The 21,854-nt window shown below is 41.7% G+C and overlaps 1 protein-coding gene across 1 annotated transcript in view; it reads right to left on the bottom strand.

The window, feature by feature from the left end:
• LOC111871753 (octopamine receptor Oamb) overlaps positions 1–21,854 on the bottom strand; it is a 110,917-nt gene that overhangs the window by 34,833 nt on the left and 54,230 nt on the right. Inside the window, exon 2 of the mRNA XM_023865057.1 lies at positions 4,902–5,076. Coding sequence (XP_023720825.1) covers positions 4,902–5,076 — 175 coding nt within the window. The remainder of the gene's footprint in view (positions 1–4,901; positions 5,077–21,854) is intronic.

Below are 21,854 nucleotides of genomic sequence, written 5' to 3'. Positions count from 1 at the left end.
TATTCCATGGTTTGCATATTTCCCGCTAGATGGCTCAATAACGCAGTGCCATACCACGAAACCGGGTAAGTTTACACAGTTCAATCCCACCACGCACTACTACTACATAGCAGTCTCTAGCTTCGACGAGAAATATCATCCTTCCCCTTATTTTAATTTATATTCTGTACATAATTCAGTCGAGAACCGGGATAGCGCAGTCGGTATAGCGACTGGCTACAGGGCTGGACGACCGAGGGGTCTGAGTTCGAGTATGGTGAGGGCAAGATTTTTCACGTGTCCATGTCTTCCAGCCTCCTATCCAAAGGTACATGGGGGGGGTCTCTTTCTCCGGGGGTAAAGCGGACGGCGCGTGAAGCTGATCACTCATCTCCAATAAGTGCCGAGGTTAAGAAAACGTGAATCTATGCATCTACTCCACCATAGGTCTTCATGGCGTAGTGCTTGATTAGTTTAGCATAAGGACAACTCTGCCTTTTTCTTTTACATAATTCAGTAATTAAGCAAGATCACCCACCCCCTCAACACTCCGACAAACACATAACCAAGAAACAACGGCGAACGTTATACACGGTTACATCAGAATTTAACCCCCACCTTATCAACAACGGAAGCAATTAATTCATTCATTTTAATTCTGGTCTCGATTTAAACCAGATATAACATTTTAATGCCGATCACAGTAGATGCGCAGTATAAGGCATGAACTGTCTTCTCTCGCTGGAACATTTGGATCTTGAGTTCGAATCCCGCTCAAGGTATGGATATCTGTATTGTGTGTGTGTTATGTGTGCATGTAGCAGCCTTCGAACGGGCTGATCCCCGATCCAAAGGGTCTTACCGACCGTGTATACGCTCAAGAAACTGAAAAAATGGTCAAGGTCAAACAAAGGGATATACAGCCATAATAATATTTTAATTTAACCAACAGAGTTGATGACTACACAGTTTGCCTTGCACCAGCTTAAGAAGGAGAAAAAGAAAACACGTGATGATGATCAAATAAACGATCGGGAATGCTGCGCTACAAACAAACATCTTACGTCCAATTGCAGTGGCAACTTTGTGCTTGATCGTGGAATCATACAATCGAACTGTGTACGTCACTGAATGTAGGATTTCCCAGCAGATAAAACTCTTCAGCTGCGCTGAGTAATCCCTACAGAAGGCGGTGAACACAATGCCAGTTATATCCCCTACATTCTGCCATCTGCAAGCTACAAGCGAAGGAAAATGAAATACATTTTGGGACTCCCTGAAGAACAAAATTTATTTCCATTGTCATCTAACAACATAGACCGCCTCTGTGGTCTAGTGGTCAGAGTTCTTGGCTACAGTTCCAGAGGTCCGGGTTCGATTCCCGGCGCTACCAGACTTTCTGAGAAGTAGTGGGTTTGCAACGGGGTCCACTCAACTTCGTGAGGATAATTGACGAGCTATTTCAAGGAAATAGCGGCTCCGGTCTAGAAAACACAGATTAACGGCCTTGGGGATTTGTTGCGCTGACCACGCGACACCCTCTATCCGCAAAAGTTGGCAGTAACTTCGCCGACAAGCAGCGGTCGCTCGGTCGGTATAGTTCGCTTGCGGACTCAAGCCACGGAGTTTGTTTTTGTAACGACATAAGTAATATTATGAAAAGCCCGAGGGCAGCCATTGCTCTAGCCAACGATGTACAATTCAGTACGGGTTTGGGAAAATATTTTGGCTCTTTGCTTATCATCAGCTTAGGTAGGTGAGACACGGGGCTCTCACGGCGGTAAATATGACGATTAATATCCTCTGGAATGTGACGGCGTACGATCTGGTTAAGTGTTACAAAATTTTCGGAGGAACCTATGAGCTCGTATACTCTTATTTATTCTGAAGAGCTGTTTCCTCCGAAACGTCAGGAACTATTCTACCTGACTACACGGTGTCAGAAAATAAACTGCAGCTTAGACAAGCGTTACGGTTACGGCCGGCACATCTCCATCTATATGGAATTGTAAAGGAATTTTTAATTTATGTCTATTCTTTTTACGTAGAAATAATGTGCATAATTAAAACGAAGGAAGAACTGTGTAGGATTTGATATTCTTATATAGGTGCTTATGGGGAAAACTATCTTCTGGGATATAACGCTGTGTAGTATGTTAAAAGTAAACCGACATTTCGGGGGAACATATCGCCTCAATCTTCAGAGTCGAATAACCCGAACAAGATACCAGCGTGAAAGCACGTGGAAAGCAGAGCTCTGTTTGCTCGGCTTATTATTCGACCCGAATGGTGGAGGCGATTTGTTCCTCCGAAACGTCGTTTGATTTTCAACGGACTACACGGCGTTATATCCCAGAAGGCAGTAAGTACCCTTCGAGCTAAGAGACTGTTTACACTTAACAAAGCACAATAGAGTCCAGATGTTCTGACTGTAACTGCCGTCTCAGATGTTGATGTCTATGTTGGCTTCCCGCAGGGGATGAATTCCGGTTTTCTTCGACCTCTGAAGGATGGACATGACTTAAAGACAATGGGCGTGTGTTCTCAGGTCTACATGAGACACACCGGCAGGTCCACTTAAACCCTTATGTCACTTGCGGTGACACACAGCTTTAACTTGGGCAATGATGACCCAACCTGTGAAAGTTGCGTCCAAGAAGAATCAGCCACACATATCCTATGTGATTCTGAGGACATAGTTTACTTAAGATTTAGTCACCTGGGTCAGTTCTTCATGGAATGAAGTGACTTTTTGACGGCCCCATAAATAAAGTCCTACATTTCATTCGAATTGTAGGATTAATAAAAAGTTAATCCAAAGCGGAAGCACAATAGATCATCGAAGGTCGCAGTGCGAGGGCCGGATTTTATGGCCCACCCCTTACACACACATACACACATAAAACTTGGGCCATTTCATCCTATTCCACAAGAGCAGAATTATTTCCATAAAACTGGCTAAATACCACACTATACGGGACCACATAGTAGAAGAGAGTGATCTTCCACCATGAGGAAGTAGTATCCCACAAAGCGCTGTTTCGTAACAATATTTTAAAATTACGGTTAAATTATATTTATAATATAAGTGTATGCAGGAGACACACAGTTTTGTTTTCCTGTAATCTTAACGTGTTGCCGCATGCAAGATTGAAAATGTATCCTACCCTGATATGGCCCACGGGGCAGGTTCTACCAACCCTGCCCCTCCAGATAACGCTCCGTTCAGCAGTCACCCGTCTGTTTGCCAAGACTTTAGCTCTCGCGTACGAAGCGAGGTATCAAGCAGCTGTTACTTCTCCCAAAAGCCATAAAGAGTATAGACCTGTGAAAAGTCCGTGCACCGTAATTGCTACGAAGGTGTTTTCCTAAGGCACTCCACATGAATAATTACAATTTTAATAGAAATTCAGTTGTTATTACAAATGGTGCCGGTCAATGGCAGTACTAAATTACTAGATGTTACAGTTATTTTGGTTTGGAGGCAGGCTAGAATACCTCCACTGTAGCCCTGTGTGTCGTAGAAAGCGACGAAAAGGGAACACTGTGCCGGGGGGGGGGGGTTGTAACTCGTCTACCGTGTCACTGGGAGATACAAAGACGGAATCCTGGTTCTCCAGGTGTGGTACTGGAAGCAAGGCTGATGACCTAGCTTTGCTAAAACCTGTTGTTGCGAAATCCAAAGAAGTGAAAACCAGATCAAATCTGGCAGATCATTCCAAGGAATATTAAGGCTCAAAGAGGAATGTTTTGACAATGAATATGACGATTTAGTGAGATTGAACGATCAACTAAAAAAAATTATCTTTCCATCAGTGGAAATTATGACTTAAAACTCAAATACATAACCTGAAATATGTGTGTTTTCTACTTAAACTCAGTACAAATATGGTTAAAACCGACACTGGTTGAAGTTTCGACTTGCTGGAAAGAAACCTGCACGCAGAGAGAATGCCTCGCGACTGGTTGGGTTACGATAGGGAAGAGAAAAATCCCTGCCAGTAACCGAATCTGTACCTTCCAGGCCAAGTCTCATTTCTTTGCTTAGTTTTCGCGGCTGAAACATAGCTCTCTGTACAGCTGGAAATACTCAATGCCTGTAACACTGACAAATCCCGGTTCAACATTAGCAGGTATTCTAAGGTTTAAACAGGACGGTAGTGAGTGAAGGTGAGTCCAACTGAAAGTGACTGATCTACACGTTGCGATATAACTTAACCGCTTTAATGCCGACACCACAGGCATTAGGAGTGTGTACTGCAACACCAAGAACACTTCCGCTAAACCTGAAATAACTTAAACTTTTTAACATTGAATCCGTAACTTTTTTTGCATGAGATCTTACAGTCTGATCATTTAAGTAAAATTCACTAACACAGTACCAACTCTAAGTAATTTATTTTTGCCGAAAGATACATATTATTAAATTCTTGAGGTAATGAGAGACTGAGAGGGTGTGTATAATAAACAAAAGGTTATGAGATCCCTATAACATACCGTGCAAGCCCATAAGTTTGTGAGATGTCGAGGCTCCTACACTTTCTAGACAATCCGCTCAGAGGTGACGGTGAGGATGGGAAACGTTCTTTCTGAGTACTTCGGTTACCCCTACCAATTCGCATTCCACCGTATGCTCCACAATCATCATCTATCATCTGGGGCTGGTACAATAGGCCAAACAGTGATCGTAGTACGAACTGGAGTCAGGCTCACGCCACGAGAAAAATAAAAAAATATGAATGTAAGGGTTCAATTGGGAATTGAACCCTCGACCTTCCGGCTTGTATTATATTGGTTCAACCAATTAAGCTACCGCATTCCCCGAGAGTGTTTAGTAGCTGTAAGGAAGACCGAATGAAGCTGATTTGTTTCAGTGTCACCATATAGGAGGTGCCTTGTTTGCTTGGGCCCTGAAAAGTTACCTGCTATTAGTAGCTTGGCGCGACTGGAAGACATAATGCTGGGATACGTAACAGGGCGGGTCACTGCAACGTAACGGTCGAGAGAAATGGCACACAGATTCAAGATGGAGGCAGTGCACATCCACACGTCCACAGCAAGCCATATGGAGCACCACACGTCGCCGAAGATCCACACCTGCACAAAACAAACCACCATAATTTCTTAAGATTCTGTTACGAACATTTACTGATATGGCAAATAAAAATTATATCCGTGTGTCGTTTCTAATGATTTTTGAACGAAAGATTTTTACATGCAGGGGTTCATAAAAAGTTCCGTGTCAACTTTCGAGGTATAAGAACAGCTGGGCCGTACGTAATATCTGTACATAAGAGTACAAATTCTGTAAGAACACATCCATTACAAGTTTATGATCGTTAACAAATTTTCGCCTGCGCCCCACTTGTAACGCGGCATAGTAGTATCATAAATTTGAAAAATTTTGACAAGTTTTGGTTGAAATATTTTCTGAGTATGAGGAAAGTGTTAAATTACTAACTCTAAAAATTAGCTCGAAAAATTTTCCGCAACATATTGTAACGGATTTGATCAAAATATTGCCAGGCAGCAGCTGTGTAAACACTCTCCAATCATGCAACAATATCAGAGACGTGCTTCCGATGTGGTCTACGCCATGCAACAGTACAGAACTGTGCTTTCTGTTTTGTCTCCTTCACGCAACAGTACAGTGTTGTGATTTCTGTGTGGTCTGCGCCTCGCAACAGTATAGAGCTATGCTTTCTGTTTGGTCTGCACCACGCAACAGTACAGTGCTGTGTTTCTGTGTGGTCTGCGCACGAAACAGTGCAGAGCTATGCTTTCTATGTGGTCTGCACCACGCAACAGTACAGAGCTCTGCTTTCTGTGTGGTCCGCGCCACCCAATAGTACAGACATGTGCTTTCTGTGTGGTCTGCGTCACGCAACATTACATAGCTGTGTTTCTGTGCGGTCTGCGTCACGCAACAGTACAGAGCTCTGCTTTCTGTGTGGTCTGCACCAGGCAACAGTACAGAGCTATGCTTTCTGTTTGGTCTGCACCACGCAACAGCACAGAGTTGTGTTTCTGTGTGGTCTGCGCCTCGCAACAGTACAGAGCTATGCTTTCTGTTTGTTCTGCACCACGCAACAGTACAGTGTTGTGTTTTCTGTGTGGTCTGTGCCTCGCATCAATACAATGTTGTGTTTTCTGTGTGGTCTGCGCCTCACAACAGTACAGAGTTGTGTTTCTGTGTGGTCTGTGCCACGCAACAGTACAGAGCTCTGCTTTCTGTGTGGTCTGCACCACGCAAAAGTACAGAGCTATGCTTTCTATGTGGTCCGCGCCACGGAACAGTACAGAGCTAGCTTTGTATGTGGTCCTTTCTACGCAATAGTACATAGCTGTGTTTTCTTTGGGGTTCGTGCCGAAGAATTATAAGAGTTTCCGAAACAGCCGAGGAGTCGGTCCAGGAAAGTTCACTTGAGAGTTCAAGCGATGAGATTTCGGTCGAAGGGAATTCAGAAAGTAGCTGAATAATTGAAGTGTTAACAGATGTTCAAGACATGAATTCGTGTGTAATATTTACGGTGATCTTGTGAGTGTAAGAACTAATTGCATTTACGACCTGTATATGGTCAATAAATCCGATTACCAATCCGAATTCCGTTCTTAGTCACTAACATACTTGACAATATATCTTCAGTAAATATTAAATTTTCTCAGAAAATGAAGCGAAGGGGACTTTAATGCCTGTGTCATCTCATAATTCTCGAAATTCTGATCCAATCATCAGCGAAGAGGCAAAGACATAGCGAATGCGCCCGAAACGATAAGCAATACCACACATTTTTCAGCTTGCTCAGAAAAGGTAACAAAACTTGTTAAATAAATTAACATTCTTGTGCAAAATTTTGGCTTACCGATTTACAATGTTTCTCAACGCGAAACTTAAAAGATTTTATTGACTTTTTATAAATTATTCCTCGTCTTGTTTTTTATTTAAAAATAAAATTTCTGAGACTGTATTCTCTCTCCATCCATGGGTGAAAACCTACTAAGTTGGGGGGAAATCGATAGATCTAATTCCTATCGCAGGACACTAGAACCAACACAAAACAGGATATACACACCAGACATAATGGTCGCCATCAGAGGGAGTTAAGATAAATATTACAAAACTTCACACAAATGAGGCATTGCATCTATGGCCAGGCATTATTAAATGGTCAGTGTCAATAAAATCATAGCATTGCAGAAATAGAAGAGATAAAATCGAAAAGAAAAAAAAAATATAAAATCAATGATAGGACAGTCTATCGACTTATAAAATCAGATATAAGACTATACTCGTGTATGTATATATATAATAAGACCTAACAGAAGGTTTTGATAGTATTTTCCAGCCTCAGAAAATTGTTTTTAAATAAGGTAAAAAACAGAACGACGGATAATGTTCAAAAAGTCAATAATTGTAGTAACAGACCACCCAACACATGGAAATAAACATGGGCCTGTAGATCTATTCCGAACTGTCACGGGTTTGTTACAAAGGGTCGGGATAGCTCAGTCGGTATACCGACTGGCTACGGGACTAGTCGACCAAGGGATTGGAGTTCGAGTCCCGACGGAGGCAAGAATTTTTACTTCTCCAAGTCGTCCAGAGCGGCTCTGGGGCCCACCCAGTTTCCAATACAATGGGTATCGGGGGCGTAAAACTCACCACTTACCTCCAGCTAGTACCGAGGTCAAGAAAAGGTGGATCTATACATCCACTCCCCCATACGTCTTCATGGTGCATTGCATAATCAGTTAAGCACAAGGACAACTTTACTTACTGGCTTGTTATACTTTTGCATCCAGACTGTCCCAGTATTTTCCTAGAAGCTGCAATGCCTCAGACATTACAGCTTCCTACTTTAAACACCAGATTCAGATGTTTGCAAGGCTGTCACGTTGAAGCAGCCCAATATAAATAATCGGAAGGCAATACATTATTCATGCACATGAACGACTAACGCCCTATGTCCAGTCGCCATGCGTGTTAGGAAGTAGTTACGAACACGAAAAAAGATGGCAGCAAAAGACTGCTATGGAAGATGATTTGAGTCGGTATTCTTGTATTACCTTTGCTGAAGAGACTTCACAGCATACTTCCACATAGCAGCACTGAATAGTGTATATTGCTGTTCTGTCATGCCTAATATCTTAGTAAAACGTAGGTATTTTTTAAGAATTTTTCAAGTCCATAGCGTGCATTCACACTCTGGTTTCAAAGTCTCTCTCGAGGGCTATAATTTATAACAGTGAATCACGTAACACAACCACAGTGACATCGTAACTCTTTCTCTTCATTATTTCGAAAGCATTTTGCTAGAAATATAGAGGTTTGTCATTTTCTTGCCATTAAAATATTTTTTTTCTTAATTTCGAAAGTCTGTATGTTTGTAACGGAATTATAAAGGTAAATAAATAAACAGTGGAGCAAGAAATGCAGAGTTAAAATGAAATTAATATATATAAAAAAAAGTAAAGCTATCCCTGTACCAGGCCGTGAAGGCCCATACGGTTGTGAGACGTTGAGGGTCCCACATTATCTAGACAATCGGCTCAAAGGTTGTCAGCCTTACGCGCCGGCCGCGCTTTACTCCCCAGGAAAATTATTTAATTAATTCCTGGTACTCGTTTCTGTTAGAGGTTGAGTAAACCCCAGGGCCATGTGCGGCTGGAAGGATTAGGTCAACTGAAAAAAATGCAATGACCTCATTGGGACTTGAACCCGCGACCTTCCGGCTTATGAAATTATTATATAATTTTTTGAAAAGAAATATTCAAGTATACAAAACAAGCATTAAACAAAGATCTGAGAAGTTCGTTTCAAATCTGATAAAATTGTTAATATGTCTCATGAAAGGATGGAATAAACTTGAGGAAGGAACAGACTGGAGGGTCTAACACCTTCAAGAAGGAGAACACCATCATAATATAATTCTTTCATACAATTGAACTTATTAGTACTGCTCTTTCATCTACAAATGGGTCCCTGAATTAGTACTTTTCTTACGCGGCCTCCGTAGTCTAAAGGTAACGTTCCCACCTCATGACTCGTAGTACGCGGGTTCAAATACCCGGCGGAGGGCAGAAAAATTCAGGGAACAAGTCCTCCGGGAGGGACTTTAAGCCGTGGGTCCCGTGTCGTAGCTTTACGGCACGTAAAAGAACCTCATATCTCCAAAGGAGGTCACTGAGCCAAATTAACGGACGTTTCCCACCCAACAGCAGTCTCTAATACCTCTGGTAGATGGGGGAAGCATTATAGATACCTCTCAGCTAGTAGAGCCGGTCTCGCTGGCTGGGCGGGACTGATGGTAAGCACCAGTACCGGTAGGATATAGAGACTGGTAGAAATCATAGAGGAAATCACATTGGACCAGTACAGGTCTCAGTGCATGGGGAAACCCACCCTCTCCAATAACTAACTAACTAGTACTTTCCTTAAGACTTTCCTTTAAAAAGATTAATGCCTTTCTCAGCTTTTCGCTTTCATTTGGATATGTATGAAGAACGATATGGGAAACAGAGAAAAATACGTATGAGTTATGTAGGATTTGGGGTTGTCACAGAGGTCGTTATAGTGCATTCTATCTACTAGGGTATAACATCATGTAATCCGCTGAAAGCCAGCCGACGTATCGAAGGAACAAAAATAGCTTTGACACAAGTTTCTTATTTGGCTTACTTTTTTACTTTTAAGATAGAAGCGACATGTTCCTCCGAAACGTCTGGTGACTTTCTACTGACTATATGATGTTATATCCCAGAATATACGTAGTATATCACTCTTTATTACGTACAAGTAACTTCATGATCTAAGGTCTCCTTATAATAATATCAGGATATTTCATGAAGATGTTTAGAATAATGTGAGTTGTAGCATGGGTTGTGCAGACAAAAAATGAATACATAAATTTTAATGATCAGACCACATGGAAAGGAAACCTAACAGAAGAAGGGAATACGGGACCGTACTACTGAGAGGGACGTGCCGATGCATTGAACTGACTGCATACATTGATAACTTCGAGCTATCGTCGGAGCGGTAAAGAAGATTCGACCCATGTTCATACTCCTACAGTTCGCTGAAATGGTGAGAGGTTCAAGCTAACAAGTAGAGCAGTCTTAAAGACATCTTAAAAGCAGGTCCAGGCGTATTTGTCATTAGAGTCTCTGCCTGTTTATTGTGTTCTAGGTAAAATAGATATTGAATTTCAGAGAGGATGGGCTGCACTGCATATCGTAACATGGAACACCATACTGGTGCCCAGAAAATGTGTAAGTTAAGACATTTTTACGACAGCATAACTTTCAAACGGCTCTTTTAACAAAGCTCCTTATTTAGGAATATAAGGTCTGACTTTTCAGCTCCGATTTGATTCAGTCACTTCTCCTGCAGTATTTCTTTTATTGCTAGTGGGGTGGGACTTAGTCCCTTGCACTGCGGCCACTTCTGGCCTATTGTACCAGCCCCAGATGAGAGGTGAGGGTGATTGTGGAGCAATTGGTGGAATGAAGATTGGCAGGGGAAACCGAAGTACTCGGAGAAAACCTGCCCCAGCGCCACTTTGTCCACCACAAATCCCACTTGACCAGACCCGGGGTCGAACCCGGGCCGCCGCGGTGGGAAGCCAGCGACTAACCGCTTGAGCTATGGGGCGGCCCTCTCCTGCAGTATGAGGAGCTCTATTATTTTATTTGCATAATATGCATAATTTGTTGCTCGTGCGCGCGCACAGGTGTGTGTGATAGTGGGGGTGGGGGCAGGTCAGTAAAACAAGAAGAAACTTTCGAATGTCAACATGCAATGATGAGTTTTATAAAGTTGTAATAATACTACAAACTGTTCGAAGAGTACAGAACAGTGGGTGAGCACAATAGAGTCTGTCTCTGCCAGTAGCACCAGCGCATGGGCTGAAGCCGGGCTAAGTCACAGAACGAGGATAAATGGAAAAATAATTTATTATTTTTTTAACATATGCACGGGGTAGCGTAGTTGGTTGAGGCACTATGCTACAAGCCGGAAGGTCGCGGTTTCGAGTCCCTACGAGGTGGATTTTTTCATTTTACCTAATCCTTCCAGCCGCACAATGGCCGTGGGGTCGACTCAGCCTCTAGCAGAAATGAGTATCAGGATTCTTCCTGTGGTGTAAAGGGCGGCCGGCGCTTAAGGCTGACAACCTTACTGCAATCTATGAGACGACTCTCTAGAAAATGTAAGAGCCTCGACGTCTAACAACCTTATGGGCTTTCATGGCCTGTGATAGGGATAGCTTTACCCTATTTACCTTCATGTTTATTTAAGTTTTCGGACATTTCAGTTATCATATTAATTCAAAATATACTACGAGACATGTATATATGCTCATAGATTTAAATAATAATCGCAGTTATTTGCCAAAACTCTGAGGAAGATAGAGGAAGTCAGGTGAACAGGTAGGCCACAACACTTTAAAGTACGATGTGATTGATAACGGAGTGATCTTGTGAGATACGTGGAAAGTAAAAACAAATGTGAGAATGTTTACACATGCGAATCTATCAGAACTGATATAGGTAAGAAAAGTATATAGTGTATCAGAAGTCAGCTTAAGCTAAAAGAACCTTATCATAAACAAGCTGGAGCACATCTGAATGCATTCGACTTCTACTGTTTTTAAATCCCAGACTTCTGCATTATATCTACGTCTGGAAACAAAGTTTATAGCCTCAAACCATATTTTTGTCGGAAAAGAGACACTCTATAATTTGAACAGGTAGCTCTCTACTGTGAAGTGCATCTTCCTCGGAGGGAGGTGACATCTTTTTCTAGCAGGCGGGTAAGTTATGAGCCCTAACACATCTTGGCGGTTCCGAGTCGACAGGGAGAGCGGGGTTCTTGCTCTACTGCGACATCTCTGAAGTACAGGAATATCATTCTTGGCAATATTCAGAAGGGAAATTATAACACACTAGGGAAATTATACAACGTCCCACAATGGTTGATACACAGCGACCGATATTTCTAGAAGAGTTTCCTGTTGGACACATTGCCATTTTGACTAATTGCCTGCTTCTTTGTACATTCTCACACACGCGAATCAGTGTGCACATAGGGGACACCTCCTACTCGAACTCTCCCCCGCCCTCTATCCACAATTAATTCTACTGACATCGTCATTATTATTATTTTATTATATTATATTGTATTAAATTATATTATATTATTAAAAGCAACTTAGATTTGTGATAATGTTATTATTTTTTATTTTTATTATTTTGTTTGTTTATTTATAGGCATTAATTTGTTTTCCTCCAATGCTTACCTCTAATTAGTATTTGACTTTATGTTGTGTTTGTCCAGTATGTAACTACTTGTATCTACACTGTGTTGTGTCTGTAACTGTGTAACTGGCCTTGGGGTTGTTGGCTCAACACATAAATAATAAAGAATTGAATTAAATTATTATTTGGATGTTGTGTTAGCATACAAACAAGTAAGAATTAAGGGAGCTATTGTTATTATCACTAACTTCTGTCTGTGTATGTAAGTGTATTGTTTTTCTCGCCACATGATGGCATAACCATTGGAAATTTACTTATTTTATTTTCCTCGCCTGTTAATGTTAACTTTATTTTTGGAATTATTATTAATTTATTGCCCTTATATAGATGTGTATTTCTATGTAGTCGTGCTAACGTTGTAAGTGGCCTCTGTGCTGTTAAGTTTGCACGTAAATAAACAAACACGAATTTAATTATATATATATTAGGCCCTCTGGCCTGTTTCAAATTAGAATTCATCTGGAAATTTGGTTCATATAGACAGTTGGTAGGTCTCCTTGAACGGGAGATCAGCCCTCTTGCAAGGTCGCTACCAAAACGGGGCAAAACAAGCACAGAAGAAGCGGGGATATACATCCGTGCCTCGAGTGGGATTCGAGCGCATGAACCGAGTGTTTGAGCTTTCGAAGTTATTTCATGCCTTAGACTGCACTACCTCTCTGATCGGGGTAATTATTTTAGTAACATTTTAAGGAATGACTTGTGAAAATATATGTCTAAGCATTATGTAATCTCCAGAAGCCTATATCCGTGCATTACATACGCTTCTCTTCGGTCATATGGAACGGAAAATAAGTTGAATTAAAAAACTTCTACATATTTTTATTTGAGGAGTTTCGTCTGCACGAGATTTTGAGAAACCAAATTAACTTTATTCTTTCATGCATCCGCCAAGTACAGATACTGAACTTATAACACAATTCTAAGATATCAAAATAAAAAGAACATCATCCTGCATGCGAGCGCGGAAGATAGGATCTACATGATCAGGGGATGATCCCTTCTCTCGAGAGAAGCGCGGCTCCGAATCAGTGGCAGAGCCTCACCACTTCTGACACCGATCTCACAACACAATTGTGCGCACACCTACATGATCTCTTTTCTTATCAGCCATCTCAATTTTGCGTCTGGATTCCCTACTACGTAAGTGGGCACGTTTCTTTCTATTGTAAACCCCACACGAATGCTCCTAACGCTGTTTTGTAGATCGAAAAAAGGTGGTGGGGGGCATAAATTACGGCCGGTATGGGGGGGTTTGCCGATCACGGTGACCGCACGCTCTAAGACATGAAAAGTCTTCTCTCGTTGGAACGCTGGGATCTTGGGTTTGAATCCCACTCAAGGTATGGATATCTGTGTGCGTTTATTCTGTGTCTGCGTTCTGTGCGTAGGTAGCGGCCTTGCAACTGGCTGATCCCCCATTCAAAGAGTCGTACTTTCTGTGTCTCAAAGTTTACGAAACTGAAGAAGAGGCCAGGATCCAACAAAGGGCTGTAGAGCCATAGATAGAGGGAGAGGCGGGTTTTACTTCAGGAACTGATACAGTTTGGCAGTTGGGAGGGGGCAGTGTTTGATGAAGCTAATTGAGCCAATCGACACATATACAATTTATATACTACTGGTACTCCAGTACTGGCGCTTCTGGGGTGAGGAAGTGGAGTGCGGGATGATGGGGTGGCCAAGGGTGGAGAGGATGGAAACAGACGTGCCTACCGTGTGTAACATCAGTTCAGAACGTATCGGCCACTCGCGTTCTCGTATAGGTCTCAAATGGACTGATATAAAACAGTGCTTTTTGGCTCAGGTAGTAGTTGCTGATCCATGCTGCTACACAATGCCTTTAATGGTTCCAACTTCCTGCATTCCTCAGAGCTCTCAAGATTAGAGCCTTGTACGGTATCTACACAACTAACATAGACAGGGCAGGGGGAAGATAAAGATAACAAGAAGGAAAGAAAGGGAGACAATTAAAGAAATTAGATTCCATGCAGTTTCAAAATATGGTACTCTCAACTGTNTACCTACTTATGGCTCTACGGCCCCTTGTTGGGCCTTGGTCGCTTTCCTTTCCAGTTTCTTGATCCTATACACAGTCGGTAGGACTCCCTGGACGGAGGATCAGTCCGTTGCACACACACAATCATAGAATAAACGCACACAATACAGACATCCATATCTTGAGTGGGATTGGAACCCACGATCTCAGTCTTTGAGCAGGCGAAGACCATTCATGCCTTAGATCGCGCGGCCACTATGATCGGCATAGTATAAGTAACTGAATGGTAAAATTTTTATCAACAGGTACTATGTAATTGCAGATTACTCTAGACACAGTGCCGACATGCTTACACTTGGCGACGTTTCGGTAGAACTTACTGTCTCCTTGTCCAGAGATAAAATGTAATCGAAGGTACGAACAAAAAAGAACAAACTCCGTGGTCTGTAGTCCACAAGCGAACTATACCGACTGAGCGACCGCCGCTTGTAGGCGAACTTAGTGCCAACTTTAGCGGATAGATGGTGTCGCGTGGTCTGCGTAACGAATCCCCACGGCCGTTAATTTCGGTTTTATAGACCGGAGACTCTAGTTCCTTGAAATAGCTCCTAAATTATCCTCACGAGGTTAAGTGGACCCCGTTCCAGACCCACTACTTTTTAGAAAACCTGGTAGAGCCGTGAATCGAACCAGGACCTCTCTGTAGCCAGGAACTCTGACCACTAGACCACAGAGTGGTGCACCACATGAAAACATTATACTCGTATACTGACGGTAGCAAAAGTAAAGTGCATCCACTCTAAGAAATGACGGCGCGTTATATTTTGTTTAGAAAATGTAGTGAAAGTGAAGTGCTATGTAGGTATATTTGAAGGAATACCGGAAGTGTGTTTAAAACGAAATCTTTTTTTTTTTTTAACTCCAATAATTATACAATCTATCCATTAAGTGTGGACAATAAGTACATTTTGTGGTTTACATATAGAAAAGGAAAGAGAGTACTTGACGTGGTGAGAATATTCCAATGAACATGCTCAATACTTATTTTAACTACTTAGTATTATGCAGTTAAGTGTTGTATTATTCGAATCTGGTGGGAAAATCTGATGGTTTAAATCTGTTTAGCCTCCTGATTTCCCCTTCGTCGTCGAGTAGTTTTTGTGCCAAGTCGTTCGGATGGGCCTGGAGTTTGATTTTATACTTTTTTTTTGTTTCCTCTCGTACTGTTGGTACATCTAGGTCCTTGTGTAGTACCGTGTTCGGCACATACCACGGTGCGTTAACTATTATTCGTAATACTTTGCTTTGAAATCGTTGGAGAATTTCTATGTTTGAGTTACTGGCTGATCCCCATAATGGTATCCCGTACGTCCATATCGGTTTGAGCATGGTTTTGTACAGTAAGATCTTGTTTTCTGTCGATAGCTCCGACTGCCTTCCCAGCATCCAATACATCTGTCGGAATTTTATTCCGAGTTGTTTTCTTTTGGTGTGAATGTGTTTTTGCCATGTCAATCGTTTATCCAGGTGTATACCAAGGTATTTGGCGTCTTCTGCTTGTGGTATCTGAGAGTGATTTAACGTTACTGGAGGACAGGTAGCGCGTTTCATAGTAAACGTTACATTCGTAGACTTATTTTCATTTGCCTTCATACGCCACTTTTTCAGCCAGTGTTGAATTTTATTTAGGTGGTCTTGTAAGTTCCTGGATGCGGATAGAGGATTGGTATAAACAGAATCTAGTAGTTTATTAATCATAAAGTAATGGTCTACATTACTAACTGATGATTAAGTACCGGGTTTCAAATAGTAGAGAGAGTATAGTAAAGTATAGTTGGCGACCATTTAAGATCATCAAAAGCAGTAATTACATTTAAATTCAACTGACCAACCACACAATTCATGACTGTTTGTTGCATTAATGAGCAATCACAATTCATAACGCTCTTTATCACTACATAAATTCTCCCACGAAACGACAATACTTTCTGTCACTTCCACACTGCGCGATAAGCACAAGGCTCTGAAGTGAACATGGACTGCTGTGCAAAATTTAAATGTAGAAAATGTATACTTGTTCAAGTGTATTCAGATAACAGACGGACCATTCGTGTGAACATTCGTTGTTTATTTCAAGCGCCGTATTTCCCTATATAAGGATCGTCACTATATTCAATTAAAGTTTACTGAAGTAAAGAATTTGGGAAATACACTAACAGATTAAAACTGTATTAGTTGAGAAATTAAGAGCAGTATAAATTCAGGAAATTCGTGATATCATTCGGTGCAGAATCTCCTATTTTCCTTCTGCTATCTACAAACGTGAACATTAAAATACATAAAACTACAGTATTCTTCGTAATTTTGCATGAGTAAAAAATTTTACTTATTTATTATCTCAAGAGAAGAAAGCAGACTGGAGGTGTTCGGAAACAGGGTTCTGAGAAGGATATTTTGACAGGAAAGATGAAACAACAAGAATCTAGAGAAGACTGTATCATGAACAGCTTCATTTTCGTACTCCTAGCCAGACTGTTAACTGAGTTGGCAATTGACAAGAATTCTACATGAGCCGCTGTGACAAGAAGGCCTGAGCGCGGGAAGCTGAAGATTCTCCATTGTGTTAAATGTGTTTCCAGTGTACGGCTGGTGAAGACTGTAATAGACTGAGGACACTAGTCTCTGTGTGTGTCAGTGATCTGTAAGGTGTAGTGCCGAGTGCTGTATACAAATGGTTAATAAATCCATTCATCAATCCATTCCCTGTTTATAGTCACATACCCGTAAATACGTGACAATATACGATTATATGCATCCATAAGTTAATAATTCTGCCTCAGGCGACGGAGAGTCAATAAACGGGTCTCAAATAGATATAAAATGTAAAACATGTGATATTCGAAACTGAAAAATGTCTATTTATCAACATATCCTCCACATTCATACACTTAAAGAAACCTTCCCTTCTTTCGCCCTAACACATATTCTATACCAGCTCTGGCCCACTACCTGCTGGCCATTCCACCAGACCCTTCCCCTCCCCCTCTCTACTATTTCCCTATGTAGCCACACTCCTTCTCTTAAACAGCTGTGTTTACTCGACTGGAAGCAGTCTGTCGCACCTGCTCTGCTGGTTCGCTCGCAGATTTCTTATTGTCTTCTACCTGGAAGATGCAGGCGATACATTCCTCCGAAACGTCTACACGGCGCCACATCCCAGAAGACGGCTTACTTCATTGTCACCGCCGTGAAAACCTCAATACACTTGTCCAGTCACAATAGTATCAGTGCGTCGAATACCGCAGCATAAAAGTCTTCTAACTGTTGCTTCAGCTACTTTCACACCTCCGTTTCAGCTTCTTCGTCATCGCCTAAACGTTTGCAAGCAAGTTTTTTTTCTTCTTTTTTTAGCGGACCAAAGAGACGGTAGTCACTAGGGGCCAACTCCGGGCCGTAAGGCGGTTATTCAAGAAGTTTCCACTGTAGTTCTTGAATCCTCTCCTGGGTTGCTCGACCTGTAGAGTCTGGCATTAACATCTTGCCAGTTGGCCTGAAAGTTTTCTGCGAATCGCATCCCGCAACTTCAACAAATTCTCACAGTAAGATGTAGAAGTCACATTTTCACCACGCTTATGAAAATGGTCTAATAAGTACTCCTTGAGAATCCCAAAACATGGTAAGCATAACTTTCCCAACTGATGGCGTACCCTTGAACTTCGAACTTCTTTTTGAAGGTGAACAGGAATGTTTCCATTGTATTGAAGCACGCTTTGACTTGTGTCATGATTCTTCCCCAGTAACAGTCTTGTTAAGCATACTCTTGGGACGCGCCATAGCTCAAGCGGTTAGTCGCTGGCTTTCCACCGCGGCGGCCCGGGTTCGATCCCGGGGTCTGGTCAAGTTGGGTTTGTGGTGGACAAAGTAGTTCTGGGGCAGGTTTCTCCGAATACTTCGGTTTCCCCTGCCAATCTTCATTCTACCAATTACTCCACAATCACCCTCACCTATCATCTGGGGCTGGTAAAATAGGCCAGAAGTGGCCGCAGTACAAGGGACTTAGTCTCACCCCACCAGCAATAAAAAATAAGCATACTATTTTCTTCTACTTCATCCTCATACCGTGAGAGATGTTGCGTGAACAGACCCACTCGGTTCATATTTTCTCGATCCTTCAGTTCTCTGGGCAATCACCGTGCGCACACTTTCCGAAACTTCAAACTATCATGCATTATGCTCTATGCTAAACCATGGGAACGCCCTAGTACAGATGCTACACTGCCTATCGTTATTCTCCTTTCAGTTTGAATCAACTGTGTAACCCTCTGCACAGTTGCTTCTGTTGCAACGTCAACAGGGAGACCTAGTCGGATATAATCTGCGAATTTCGAACTTTCCTGGAGAGAAATTCTCGACCTTGTTGGGAACCTCTTTAGGCTGCAAATATTTCTCACCGTGAACAGGAAATATTTCTTTATGAATATCCTTTGTATTGAGTCATTTTTCCAATAAAAAATGGACAAGAGAAACGTTGCTCTTCGGTAGTAACATCCTCAAGTATGGTGACTAATTTGACTGCTGAAACCAACGTCTGAACATGCGCATGGGCGTCTGCTACCTAGAATGTAATAAATCTGGGCTTCGCTGTTACCTAATGATGTCCATAGAAAACTTATTACGTCCATCGCAGGTGTTTTACTTCCATTTGTGACCTATTTACTGACCCTCCCTCGTATAATAAAGAGCAAAATGAAACATAGGACACAGTATTTCTAATATTTACCTCACATTCACCGTAGCTGCCCTTTGTCTTGATACACTGCGATTTTTAGTGTCATTATTTTAAAAAAGACCTGGTCGTATATTTTGGTAAATACGTCACTTGTCGTTCATGTTACGATTCTGTCAGTATCTTAGACCGTGAGTGTCGACAGGTGTGATGATTGGTGAATAATAAATTATGAAGGATGTGGAAGGAAACTGTCGTGACATAAATTCAGTTACTGTTGCAGAATTTGCCTGAAGGCCGTGGCGAAAACTACGAAAGAACTCCGAATGGCCAAATCGACGGAGATAGATTTCAACCCAGGACCTTCAAAGTATAAAACCAGTCGATCACGACGTTCTGTTAGAAATGTCATGAGTACACGCACATATATATGAGTGTAGGAACAGATTCATTCAGCCTGTCAAGAAATTCAAGGCTCATTTCCGTGTTCAAAAGCAGCACCACTGCCTCTTACATCAAGCCATATGAAACCCGTCCGTGACGTCACAGCCTCTTCCTATGGACTAGGTGCTCTCCCATATTCACCTAGGTTTCGCCAGCGGTCTCTTTCTCTTTTCAGCCTCATATTTTGTATGCTTTAACGTATTTAGGTTTAATTTACTTCACAATTGGAGATTTTAGGTTTAGATTGTGGCTCCTGGCTCATGGCAGGGTGTAGGTTAGGAACAGCACTGAAACTTGAGGCAGCATTTTCCTTGTAAACGTTAGTAACTGCCTACCAGAATATACGGTTACATAACACAGAGACCACAATCTACGTAATATATAGTTCAGAACCCTTCGTTAGCTGATAGTCTCTCAGCTGCTCAAGAAGTACATAGCATTACCTGGAACTATGAAGTTGATTGTCGGGTTCATAATAGGACCCCCCAGGTCTCGCCTTACTTACTAGTTACATCCTGTCCGCACGGACACATTTTTTCCTCTAAGATACGTTTTAAAGTTATTTCCTCACTTACACTTTAATATTCTAAGTTCAATTTTTCCAGCAAAACTGCAATGTGTGTTTGTGTTTATACGTAAATTCATATTTACAAACTTGGGGGTATAGCAACAAATATCGTCCCCACACTTAAATCCGTCCTCCTAGAACTAAAACAAACTCCGTGGCTTTTAGTCCGAAAGCGAACCATGCCGAACGAGCGACCGCCGCTTGTCGGCGAAGTTAGTGACAACTTCTGATGATAGAGGGTGTCGCGTGGTCGGCATAACGGATTTCCACGGCCGTTAATCTTTGGTTTCCTAGACCGGAGCCGCCACTTTTCCATTCAAGTAGCTATTCAATTATCCGCACGAGGCTAAATGGACCCCGTTCCAGATAAACTACTTCTCAGAAAATCTGGCAGCGCCGAGAATCGAACCCGGGACCTCTGGATTTTTAGCCAGGAACTATGACCACTAGACCACAGAGACGGCCGTCCTCCTAGTTTAACGAAAGCAATAGGGCATACTTACACGGCGGAAAGCTGAACCATTGTGAATGGTTCGTGTTGCTTTATGTGAGAATTAGAACTGTGTCCATCAAAGGTTTCGCTCTACAGAAAAATTGAGTATATATTTGGAAAGCTAGCATTTTCACATACCGACATCATTACACAGCCTAATAACTGTATATTTTCATTATTAATATACATAAATTTCTGTATACAACGAAAATTTCATATCTTAAAACTGGTCTGAGAAACAGTGCACTGGGTGACAAGGGCAGGCCTATTGATCCTTCCGACTTTTCCTTATATAATTTAGCCACTCTGTATTTCTGTAGTTTATAGCAACACGCCTCACTAGCGTAGGCTATATGATGATGAGCAGTTGCTAGACCCGCGATCGCTGTAGTTAAGCCCTTCCTTTTAAATGACTTAGGAAACAGTTCTAGTTCTTTTTGTGAACTTGAAGTTATCATTTGAGGCAAACAGCGGCATCATACTCACGTAATGAAGAGAAGCGTAGCGTACAGTAAGTTCAATAGGGGATTAAAAATCTACCGAAATATCTAAAAAATCTAAGTCACGGAACTTATTACAAAGAAGTCTGGATATGTTGTCATCGCGCACGTGCATTTGGAACAGAAATGCGGCAGAGAAATTTCATGATATGTGTATGCAGTAAGTGATCCGAGAATATTCCAAAATTTGAACATCTGGAAGAAACATTAAGACATAGTAAAGAACTTGGAGACTACATTGTCTGGAGAATACAGCCTAGAATTCTTGATATTTTCGTCCTTATATTATTACAATTCCCTGAAGCGGGGGTACCCTTCAGAGGATCCTTCAGGGTGAGTATAGGTTCTCGTGATCACCTGACAGGGCGAGCGGGGGAGAACAAAGAAATCAGCAAGGCGGAAATACCCAAAGAGAAATAACCAAATCAAATATTAACAAAGAATAAATATAATATATTAATAAAGAAAGAATACAAACATGATGTAAATACCTGTATCAGAATGACTGCAGAGTTCGCTGTTCTAAGATTGAATACCACGTAGAGAAATCAATTTGGACGGTCGAGGATGACCTCGACCGGTGGTCCGAAATGAGAAAACAATCTACCCCTTCAACGGTTGGGAAACCAAGAGCCCTTAGCTCCACTCGTTAGGCCGCTAAGTCGAACTACAATTAATTATAACACTATGACTGATTTACACAATTTACAATCACTCCACACTAATCTTCTGATTCTATTTCTACTAGTCTTTACTATCCGTTTCACGGCAACAGATTTATAACACAGGAACTATAGAAGTCTCATTAAATTACACACTCCCAGTATCGA

The sequence above is a fragment of the Cryptotermes secundus genome, unplaced genomic scaffold (assembly GCF_002891405.2).
Source record: "Cryptotermes secundus unplaced genomic scaffold, Csec_1.0 scaffold633, whole genome shotgun sequence".
Taxonomy (NCBI): Eukaryota; Metazoa; Arthropoda; class Insecta; order Blattodea; family Kalotermitidae; genus Cryptotermes; species Cryptotermes secundus.
The sequence above is the reverse complement of the archived record's forward strand: the minus strand, read 5'-3'. Positions and strand labels throughout refer to the sequence as shown.